The following is a 12110-nucleotide window of genomic DNA, read 5'->3' as shown; positions in this document are numbered from 1 at the left end:
TGACGCCGACCCGCAGGAGCAGCTGGTGTGACGGGCGCACGGCCCCGCTGGGGACGGCAGCGCTGCTCCCTTCTCGGGGTGTTGGGGGATGCGACTCCTCCCAGTAGCCGCCCCTTCTACAGAACACGTCCCGGGGGACACCTCTGCCTGCTCACCTAAGGACGGACAAGGTGTCACCCCTAAACATCACCCTCCTTGGGGTGCAGCTCTCGGGGTTCCCCGCGTTACACCCGGGGCAGGACCGAGGTCCATGGGGCCGGGGCTGCGGTGCCTCCTGCACCATTGAGAGCAGCTGAAATGCCAAAACAATCCTCGCCCGGCGGTGGCACCTGACGGGTGTCATTGAGTCTCGTGTCTGTTCGTCCTGTGGCGTCCGTCCCTCGCCCCGCACTCCCGCCTCCTCCCCCCTCACAAAACCTGTGTTTGGTTCGGGGTTGTTTGGGGTTTTTTTTTTGTTTGGTTGGTTGTTTTTTTGGGGTTTTGTTTTATTATTATTTCTGTTAATATCTTGAACTGTAAATGTTGTTTAGTTATGACCATTGCATACTGCTTTGGGCAATGTTTCTTTACAATGCATACTAATATATTATGGTTATTATATATGAATATATTTAATGACACGTGAAAAAGTTGTGGATTTTCTTATTGTTTTTCCAAGTTTTGTTTTGTTTTTTCTCTCTTTATTTTTTTTTTCTCTTCGTTTGTTTGTTTTGTTAGATTGGCTGTAATTGAACCCGGAGGAGCTTGTAACTGTTCAGCACCCACTCGGTAGAACTAAAGTCAGAAAGCAGTTGAATAAACTCTTGTAAACTGTATGAATCTCCAAAATCTCTGCTTCCTCCCACCCGCGGGCCAGCGGGGTGACAGTGTCCCCTCTGCCTCCCCACTCTCTGCCGGTGTCCCCGGGGCAGCTCCGCGGTTCTGCACGGCTGTTTGTGACCGTCAGCCCCATGTCCCAGCAGCGTCCTCCCCGGCCACACGTCCCTGGGGACAGCGGGGTCCCCGCAGGCTCATGGCGGGTGGGACAGGGGTCCCCGCTGGCACCCCCGGGCTGTCCGTGAGGAGCCAGGTCTGTCCCCAGGTCCTTCCTGCACTGCCAGAGGACACTGTGGCCCACAGAGGGACAGAGCCGGGACACAGCGAGACCTGCGGGACCCCGCGCGGGGCGGGTGGATGGGGTGGGCAGATGGGACAGCCGGACCCCAGGGCCAGAGGAGCAGCCAACCCCACTCCAGACCCGTTTTCTGCCCCATCCATATCCGCTTGCAGCCCCGGCCCCTCCTGCACACCCGCCGTGGGGATCTGGGCTCCATCACCCACCTCCCAGGGGACACCAGCGGTCCTGGGTGCCACCGACCCAGGGGATACGGTGGCGCTGGAGCCCAGGCAAGGGCTGGAGGGACAGACACCAGGAAGCTGGAAGTGGGGGGGGGCTGAGGCAGCAAAACATTTCCAGAGAGAAAAATACAGCAAAAGGTCCCACAAACTGCTGAGGGGTCAGCGCGCCCGACCCGCGCCCTGAGCATCGCCGGTAATTTATGAGTTTGAAAACACCTCAGGGGTCAGAAATCTCAGATCTTTATTGCGGAGACAAATGGGTCACAAGTGCCACCACCTCTGCTCCGGGGCTGTCGCCTGCGGCTCCGCAGAGAAGCAAATGGGTTTCCCAGTTCTCCTGGCAGGCGGCCGGTTGCCTGACAATGACACGATGGCTCTGGAAAGAGGGGAAAGAGCTGCTTCCCACCACAGGCCGGACCCGGAGCGTTTGCTGTGAGCCGGGACAGCAGCGCGCACAGCTCCACCTCCCAGCCGCCTCCCCAGACCACCTTTGGCCTCACGTGGGAGCTCAGGACTTCTTACCCAGGGCAGTGGGCACAGTGCCTCTAACACATCGAATCACAGAACCACAGGATGGTTTGGGTGGAAGGACCTTCCCAGCTCCCCCAGTGCCCCCCCTGCCATGAGCAGGGACATCTTCACCAGCTCAGGGTGCTCAGAGCCCCGTCCAGCCTGGCCTGGGATGTCTCCAGGGATGGTTCATCCACCAGATCCTCCTCCAGCACTTGTATTTTTGATGACGTAACAACTGGAAACAGGTAAACTCCTGAGCACGTCATCTGAGAGAGAAATAAAGGAAACGTGAGGAAGGCAAAGCCTGGGACATCCCTCCGGGTGGGCAGGAGGGCGATGGGAAAACCTCCCCTTGGAGAAGCCACCGCAGGTACTTGACCCCACAGCCCCATGGCACAGACTCAATGGGCACCTTGAGCATCCTTCACCCCACACTGGGCAGGCGACGGCGCAGTGAAACCACCTGGGCCCCACGAGCCGGGGTCCCCAAAACCGCCTCAACCCCCTCAGCCAGGCTCCCCAAAACTGCCCAGACCTGCTAAGCAGGGCTCCCCAACCCCCTTACTCAGTCAACAATCTCCGGCTCTGATATTTGAACCTTCCTTTTCTCTTGGTGGGGCTGGCACAGAAAAGCTTTCCACAACGCTGCCAAATCCACCTCTTTTTTAATAAAACCGCTCACCCACACAACACATTAAATGTTACCTAAAGGGCACGTCTGAGAACCCCTTTGTTTGACATTTCAGCAGAGAGAAGCCTCGTGTTCCCACCTTTCCCAGGCACTGACAGAAAAATGTGTTTAAGGACCCAACAGGACAGAAAACATCTTTTTAAAGCCTCTATCAGAACAAAGTCACCATCACACACTGATCGCGATGAATTACGCATCCTGGGAATTCAAACAAAGCCCTATTTCCCTCCATAAACGATGGTTTTAAAGAGAAAGCCAAGCCTGTAGTCTCATCTCAACAAACGGCCGGTCATTCTCGTGCTGTCCTGAAGGCCCCTGGGCCGGGCTGGGGTGGGACCCCAATGCAGGGCGGGGAGAACAGCCCCAGAACCGAGTTCCCAATGCGTCCCCATAGCCGCCCGTGATTTGTTCCCTGCTGGAGCAGCCTTGCTTAAAACTCTGCTGCTAATCCGAGATCAAGCAATAAACTAATCAAAAACCTGTTGTGTCTGCTTGAAAACTGTGAGAACATAAAACTTCGGGGTATTTTTTTCCCCTCCTTTGAAGGCTGCAGGATGCAGCACTCCAAGGAAAAGCAAACACACAGAACCTGGGCTGGACTTTTGAAGACTTCAAGGATTTTCCCCAGTGAAGCACGTGGAGATGTGTGGAAGATTCGGCTGCATCCCGGCCACGGGCATCGCTGTCTGTCCTCCGCCAGCAGAGCGTGGTATTAACGTCTAGTTCCCCAGCACAAAGCTTAAGCCTGGACTTCCCACCTTGGGCAAACCCCAGCGCTGGGCGGGCAAGAGCAGGAACGCGCCGGAGCCCCCGAGAGCGGTGAAAGCAGATACCGCAGCAGCTGGGGAGGAGCCGCCCGGGGCGCGGGTCCGTCAGGAAATGGATGTCATGACACACATGAATCTGGCAGGAATCGCTTTTTTCCTGCTCCAAATCGCCTCTCAGGAAATAGAAGCGCTGGAGAATCGTCTGAGTGGAACACGAGAGGGTAGGAAACAATAAAAACCCAGGCAGATAAGTTGTATGTAAATGGACTGGCTTTTATTGAATATTTATTGCTTGCTCTATCAGTTCTGAAATCAAACTGGCACATATAACAAAATAATGATTTTCTTGGCCAGAAGCAAACATTCAGTACTTCTTTTTCATTAGTTTTTGAACAGGTAATCCTTCCTCTCAGCTTTAACAGCGTGTGAAAAGTTATGAAAGAAAGAAACAGACCCCGATGGCTGAGATTAGTAGGTTAATGGCAGAGCACATGGGGGGACGTGGGGAGCATGGAGGAGGATGTGGGGAGCACCGTGGGGGACGTGGGGAGCACCGTGGGGGGACGTGGGGAGCGCAGGGTCCCATGTGCTGGGGTCCATGTGCTCGCGGTTCTGCCGTGGTCTGTGACACCCAGAACCCTCCCCAGGGGCCGGGCCCCGAGCTGCTCCCAGCGCTCCCGTGCAGCCCGCGGATCCCGCACCCCGCAGGGCTCTGCGAGCAGCCCGATGCTGTCATTCCCAAAAAACAGTTATTCCTTGAAAAAAAAGCAAGAGTTTTCCTTTTGAAGGTAGGTATCAGAAAGCAGAGGAGTGCCACCGCTGTGCTCCCAAACCACACCTTTACCTTTATGTTAGTATGTTAAAGCCCTTGGGACAGCGACCGCTGGGGTGAGCGGTGTGGACGGGCAGGCGGCCCCATCGAGACGAGCGCCCGCTGCGGCGGCAGCCGCGGCTCCAGCGCCACGGGAAGGCGGGACAGCGTCCTGGGCAAGTTCGAACCCTTCGGATGGCGCTGTGCTCTCCGGCTGCGCACCGCGGGAAGGACGGACGTCTGTCAGACACAGCTTCGTTCTCATGTTGTCGAGTTTATTTAAAACACAGAAGGTCTTTGCACAAAGTCGGTCTCTCTGGAGGTCCCGCAATCGGCTGTGGGGCAGCAGCTCCCGAATCCATGTTAATGTGTCGGCCAGACAGCGACCACGGCGATGGCAATGAGCAGCAGCACGATCACCACCAGCATTCCTGGAAGAGACAAAACGCTGTTAAGTTGCTGCCTTCTCCAACAACTGGTCTTTTGCAATGAAATTGTCCCTCGCGGTCCTGCTGCTCCTCATTTCCCGCCCGGCAGATCCCGCACGCCCATGACCCGGACTCAGACCCGGCCTTGTAGAGCAGTTCTTGCTCTTCCTGACCCTTCAAACTGACTTTTTGTAACAGTGCCTGCAGGGCATCTTCCTACTTAAACATCTGCCTTGCGCAGATTAAAGGATATGTTTAACTCATGGCAAGGCCAGTTAAGCTGCTCTAGAATCCCCCTGTACCATCCCACTGGGGCAAGGGATTATTCCGAAGGAAATCCAAATTGCATCAGGAAATTGTTTCCAATATAAACCATTCCTGCTCTCAGACAAAACTATTTGCAGAGCAAAAGCAGGGCCTTCGGGTATGTGCCTGGCTTGGGAAAACGAAGATCAACCGGCATTAGGAGAGTCTAACAGAGCTCTGCCTAACGCGGCTCCGTGCTGCCCCGAGCCGCGGATGCACAGAAGTTCTTGACTAACACAATCTTACAGAACTTTATGACTATTTTTTTCGCTCTCTGCAGAAGGATGGCGTTAAAAAAACATGTTATGGATCACACTGACGACTGATCCAGAACCCCAGCAGAGCAGGTTTCCTCTCTCGACTCAAGGTCAGCACTAAGGCCACGTGGCCGGGGATCGCTCGGCTTCCCCGTCCTGAGGGACAGCTCTCCCCTCGCTCTGCTCTGGATCGGAGCAGGAAATGTTCCGCTGATCCCGGTGATCCCCCACGGATTCGCACACACGTCCCCGGCTCCCAGCACCTTTTATCAGGAGCCCTTTGGTTCAGGATCTGCTCCGGACCCCGCCAGAGCTGCGGGAACGCGCCAGAGCTCCGAGAGCGGAAAAAACGCCCCTCCGTTCGCTCTGCTCGCAGATGACTATTACTCAACCATTTACAATATTTACAAGTCCAGCTCATGGCAATTAAAAAAGGATGTATTAAAATAAACTCCTCTTTCCAAGCTGGAAAAGGATATTAGACATTGCTTTTTGTAAATAGTGTCATGTTTTCTGTGCAGAAACTGTTTCTCTGCCAGGGCTCCAGGATTTTTTTCCAGGGAAGTAAGAGTTGCCACCAACAGTATTTTCTTCTCTGTTAAGCGCAGTTTAAACCATTTGTGATCTGAAGGGAGCTGGGGCGATGGTGTTGATTCCAGCCTTTCCCTGCACAGAGAGCCAGCGGCATACAATGTACATCGCGTAGTCTTCAACAGAGCCAGACGCAAACAACCTTCTTAAATTTGCTTAAATCGGGAAGAAATAAGATCTGATAAAGCTGCCACATTCAGATTCTCTGTTACATTTTGCACTGGAGGGTAAATTTTAGAGGGTGCAAATCCTTAGCACAGTTTCAGCGTGACAGAGTTTATGGACTTCAGCAATTAAGAGACAACCGAGATCAGTTGCTTGGAAAATACTCTCTAGGTGTGAATTAGTAATGATACAAAGTGGAGTTAATGGGGCGTAATTATTCTTTGACAACTCGCAAGAAAAGCTGCACATAAAACCAGAATTATTACCCGGCATGAAGAGGGGAAGGTGGGGACTAATAAAGTATCGCTAATGGGCAAGAGCAGGGCGAGCAGGAAACTTCAGAGGACGCTCAGGGCAGCAAGAGCGGGACGGCAAAATGGGATTAACTCCATTTTATTCCTGGAAAGAGACAGGTATTAAAAACCTGGAGCTGCCTTCCCGTTTCCAGGAGCAGCGGTGGAGCGCGGTGCCGATGGCACGTGTCCCATCAGCAACTCGCGGTGACAACCGCTTATCTGATCCCATACCCACAAACAGAACAGTGGCATCACCTGGCAATAGCAGCGGGTTTCAAAGCACCTCTTGCATGATAGAGACCAGATGTGACGCACATTTTCCGCTCCCCGCTGTACTACAGAACAGCAGATTTGAAGGATGTGAAGCTTTTAAACTTGGGTGTCTCGCGCAGTACAACATGCTTTCCTAACAGAAACCGCGGATGGGATCTGACAGCAATTATGCGCTCTGGATTCCCTGCCTGCTTTGCCATTTTTTTATTCCCCAAGTCCTGTGCAATATAAATATTCCCCTCACCAAGAGCTGCTCAAAGAGAAGTGCGGGAATCAAAGCCACTAACAAAGTAAACAGCAACCAGAGAAGAAAAAATACAAGATTCCTGCGCAAAGAAAACAGCGACAGGAATGCAAATTGGAAATGTACGTCTGGGGAAAGGCGGGAAGGGAAGGCAGCAATCGATGTGCAATTACAGAGCAGTTAATTAAGGCAGGTTGGAGAAAGTGAAGTGCTGTTGAAGCCAGTGCTGTTCCAGCCCACGCCGGGGACACTTCTCAGCCGGGTTTTGGGGCTCGACGTGCGGCAGGACGGGGGTCCCGGCACTGGGGCTGCTGTGCCGGGTTCTGTCCCCAGTGTCACATCAGCTGTTTCTCTGCTGTCACCCCCATCCTGACCCCCTGGTCCCTGGGCAGCTGGGGGCTCAATACTCCAAACCTAGCAAAGCCATTTCGAATCAAAAAAAAGATCAAATTTTGAGACACAAGACAGAAAGAAATGGTTACAAATATAAGTAATTATCTCTAGGTGGCTCTTCAGTCCGTCTCACCTGCTTTACAGCTGTGAGACCAGAGTATCTGGGGTCCACGCTGTCCCCATCTCAGACCTTCTCCAAATCCCAAACCTACTGCCAGCTGGGGGGGTCACTGGTTTGGGGTTCACCATGGACACCCCTCCCACCGCGTCCCATTCACTCCTGCACAGCTTCCCGGCTGGAGTTCACATGGAAATGCGAACACCTCCTGTGGGCTGGGCATCTCAGAGATGGTTCTTCACCCCCAGTTTGCACCACACGCTCTGTATAAACACAGCGGGTAATGGCTGAGGACTCTCATTCCCTTACACCTTTTCAGCCAGACAGTAACTACCCTGCCCAGCCGGGACCGGGCAGCTCCAGGGTGTAAATTCTCACTGGAAATACCCTGTTTCCCCAAAAATAAGAGCTACCTCAAAAATAAGCCCTAACGTGATTCTTCAGGATGCTCAAAATATAAGCCCTACTCCAGAAATAAGCCCTAGTAACAGTTCATAAAAAAGCCAATTTAAATAGTATCCAGGCAGCTATACGTGTAAAAAAGTAAAATTAATTGGCAACAGAATGCAGCGGGACAGACAGACAGACCCTTCACCGAGCAGAGCAGAGACCTGACAGAGAACTGCTGGTTGTGCTGCCGATGCACGACGAGCAGCAGATGTGGACAAGAGGGGCTGGTTTAATAAAGCAATAGTGCTGGACAGGAGAAATTGGGGCCAGTGGTTCTTAAGGAAATAGAGGCACAAGAAATTCACAATGGAATTCAGGGTTTGGAGAGTTATGATGATGTTCCACAGTGTGATGAGATTATATTTGAATAAATGTTGATTTTTTTCTTCAAGAATAAATGGAAATTGTTGTTCATGGAAAAATAAGACGTCCCCTGGAAACAAGCCCTAACGTGTCTTTTGGAGCAAAAATTAATATAAGACCCTATCTTATTTTTGGGGAAAGGGGGTGACACCTCACTTAAAGCCCACACTCCCTGCTGCACTGCCAGCTGCCCTGGGCAGCGACAAACACCAGTCACACAGATGACCAGTCAAATAAATCACTTCGTTTCCCTCTCGTCAGCCCAAGCTTTGCTGTTTTCCCATCACGGAGACCCCAGACTGCAGCACCGCGCAAACGTGGGACACGGCACATCCCTGCCCTCAAGAGTAACCCCCTGCTCCAGAACATCTCCCTGCTCCTGAGCATCCCCCTGCTCCTGAGCATCCCTGTGCTCCTGAGCATCCCCCTGCTCGTCAGCATCCCTGTGCTTGTCAGTATCCCCCTGCTCCTGAGCATCCCCCTGCTCCTGAGCATCCCCCTGCTCCAGGACATCCCCCTGCTCCTGAGCATCCCCGTGCTCTTGAGCATCCCCCTGCTCCTCAGCATCCCCGTGCCCGCCAGCATCCCTGTGCTCGTCAGTATCCCCCTGCTCCTGAGCATCCCCCTGCTCCTGAGCATCCTCCTGCTCCCAAGCATCCCACTGGCCTGAGCATCCCCCTGCTCCTGAGCATCCCTGTGCTCCTGAGCATCCCCCTGCTCCTCAGCATCCCCGTGCTCCTCAGCATCCCCCTGCTCCTCAGCATCCCCCTGCTCCTCAGCATCCCCATGCTCCTCAGCATCCCTGCGCTCATCAGTATTCCCCTGCTCCTGAGCATCCCCCTGCTCCTGAGCATCCCCCTGCTCCTGAGCATCCTCCTGCTCCCAAGCATCCCACTGGCCTGAGCATCCCCCTGCTCCTGAGCATCCCTGTGCTCCTGAGCATCCCCCTGCTCCTCAGCATCCCCGTGCTCCTCAGCATCCCCCTGCTCCTCAGCATCCCCCTGCTCCTCAGCATCCCCATGCTCCTCAGCATCCCTGCGCTCATCAGTATTCCCCTGCTCCTGAGCATCCCCCTGCTCCTGAGCATCCCCCTGCTCCTGAGCATCCCTGTGTTCCTCAGCATCCCCCTGCTCCTGAGCATCCCCGTGCTTGTCAGCATCCCCATGCTCCTGAGCATCCCCCTGCTCCTCAGCATCCCTGTGCTCCTCAGCATCCCCCTGCTCCTGAGCATCCCTATGCTCCTCAGCATCCCCCTGCTCTTGAGCATCTCCCTGCTCCTCAGCATCCCCCGGCTCTAGGACATCCCTCTCCTCCCGGTACGGAGCCCATGCTACAGTACGTTACAGCCTCCACGTCGCTGCTGAAATCCTGGATGGGCTGCAAAACTGCGAGAAGACAGAAAATAATTAACATTTCTAGTTTGTAACTTCATGCAAGCGCAGGATGCCACGTACTAAATAAGCCTATTTGCTTCAAATAACTGTTACGAATCACAAATAGCGCTGCTGAATCGGTTTCCTCGGAGAAGAGCGGTACCTACTGCCAGCCAGCACCCGGCTTTTGTGCTTGTGATTAATCATCCCGACTCTCCAATTCCTTCTGCTGGCTGTTCAGATGGAGGCAGCTGAGACCCAGAGATCTGCAGTTTTCTTTAAAGCATTTTTAATTCCTAATGCTATGGACAGCTGGAGCCCAGTGAAATTCCTGCTGCCCGGCCCCACCACGGATGGACAGCACCCACACAAAGCGGCAAATTGTTGCTTGTCAACTGGGTGCTCACGCCAGCTCTGACACAGCAATATTTACTGTGAAATATCCACTTATTGTGCTGAATATAACTCCTGGGAATCTGAGCGTGTTTAGGATCTGGCAGGGGTTCAAGTGCCTTTGAACAGGCAGGCAGGAACTTGCTCATAAATACACGGTGTTTTGACAAGTCCCTCTTGAATAAGTGTCAAAAGATTTCTGGTCTGCTTCTATCAGACTATTGATTTACTATTAAAATCACTCCGTGGCCATGCAGTGCTGGCCATTGAGACTCAATGTGTTATCAATTAGAGCACGCAGGTTCCTACGGGGTGTCTTGTGTCGCAGCTTCGTGCGGGGCAGCCCCTGCACAGACAGCTGCGCTTTCCTCCTTGGCATCCCCGCTCCGAACAGCATCCTGGTTTCCTTTGTATAAACCGGTGAGACGTGTCCCAGGGACCGAGGGGATGCTGGTTTAGTCATGGAATCATTCTGCTTGGAAAAGACCCTCAGGATCATTGAGTCCGACCATAACCCACCCCTGGCACTGCCCCGTGCCTGTCTGCACTCCAAAACCTGAACGGTTACATCCAAGCCTGCTTCAAGAACTTTTGACTTACAGGTCGCAAACCCCACTCAAAACACGCGACATCCCTGTGTGTGACGCCCCCTCCGCTGTCCGCAGGAAGGGGACACGGGGACAGCGGCCACGACAAGCCCTGAGCATCCCCAGCACCGTCTTGGTGACTATTTCTGGGAACGGGAGCTGTGCTTGGGGTTTTCCCACCTTTTCTGCGGATTCGGTTATAGTGTCATTCTCAATAATGATGAAGGTTCAGCTTTGGTGTCTTTTATAGGTGATAAAATAATAATAAATAGCACGCTATGACTTTAAAGAGCCTGGTACAGCATTACATTATCTGGAGAAAGTGCCTTGTTTTATGCTAAGAAAGTTATATTCCCACAGAACTGCCTATCCAGAAGTTTATGAATAAGACTTCTTTTATGAGTGACACGGAGCACTAACTTATAAACACATAATAGCTGCTTTACAGGGCAGGAGAGAAGCGGGGAGAAGATGGGAGTTTCAACGCGGGGCTGCGGAGGCACAGCTGCTCTCTTCAGGGACGTCTTGTTAACGTCACGGTCTAAATAAAAGAAGAAAACCACGCAAATTTTATCTGCCTTTTCAGTAAGTTAATTTCAAGTCCGTGTTGCCGGATACATGGTAGAAACCCTGCCCAAATCTGCTAAAACTCCTGGTTTTCAGAGCAGCAGAAAACCAAGAAATGCATCTTGCTGTCCTTTACATTCCCCAAAAAAAGCTGAACACTTTCTCCCCAAAAAGCTATCAAATATAAATATATATCTATATCTTTCCTTCTAACATTTTCCTCGTGTCGAGCGAGACGGGGTACTCAATTTGTATTGCATTAAGAACCACTTTAGCATAAATCCCACACTATTAAGCTGGCCTGTATGTAAATACACTCCCCGATTCCTACACCTGCATCATTGAAACCATCTCTCCGGGGACTTGTTCTTTATTAGTTTTGTGACAGCCAAACCTTTCCTTGGGCGATAGGTCTGGGTAAAACGCTGCGATCGCACATTATCCGCCCGCCCAGAGGAACCTGGGCCTTATTGCTTTTGACCTTCCTTTGCAACCGGTCTGACTCGAGAAATTCAACACTACAGCCGTACCTCTCAACTCTGACACCAGAATCATTGGCAGTTCTCACAGAAATCAAGAGCAGGCTCTGCGAGCGGTTATTAAAGGCTCCAAACGCCCATGTGGTTCATTGGGTCTGGAGGAGAACAAAAAAAAGACAGTTCTCAAAAAAGCTGAGCTCTTTGGAAACAACAACTATTGCTTTATTAATTCCTTATTTGGAAGAAAGAGAAACCTAGGTCATGCCTATGTAAGATGAAAAAACTGTTACTTTATGAGTTATTCCACATTTGGAGCTATTCATGCAACACCAAGTCAACCTGAAGAAACGAGTTATCTGAGTCAAAGCTATAGGCTTTGTTTATACACATTAACCCCTCAGTCAACATTATTTAACATCATAAAAATTGTGGGTTTGTGGGTTTTTGTCCCGTGGTTGGAGCCACGCTCCCCTCTGGGCACACCGAGGAGGTTTTGTCAATGTGAACACGAACCCGTCACCAGGGCACGGAGACACCGCGCGGCACTGACAGCGGGACCTGCCGGCAAACGCGGTGCGGCCAAATAACAGCACGATCGAAACCACCGCTGCTGGAAAACAAATGTCGGATTCGGTCCCAGAAGTAGCATGGAGTGAGTTTACATCCAAAACTCTTATTGCTTCAGTGATCGAATAATCCCGAGCGCT

General features: G+C 52.3%; 1 protein-coding gene across 1 annotated transcript in view; it reads right to left on the bottom strand.

The window, feature by feature from the left end:
- Window positions 1-3660: 3660 nt before the first annotated feature.
- The window catches only part of STX8 (syntaxin 8), a 97935-nt gene continuing 89485 nt past the window's right edge, over window positions 3661-12110 (bottom strand). The window contains exon 8 of the mRNA XM_080356486.1: window positions 3661-4551. Coding sequence (XP_080212612.1) covers window positions 4484-4551 — 68 coding nt within the window. The 3' untranslated portion in view covers window positions 3661-4483. The remainder of the gene's footprint in view (window positions 4552-12110) is intronic.

Source organism: Nesoenas mayeri, assembly GCF_963082525.1.
Source record: "Nesoenas mayeri genome assembly, chromosome: 19".
Lineage (NCBI taxonomy): Eukaryota > Metazoa > Chordata > Aves > Columbiformes > Columbidae > Nesoenas > Nesoenas mayeri.
The sequence above is the reverse complement of the archived record's forward strand: the minus strand, read 5'-3'. Positions and strand labels throughout refer to the sequence as shown.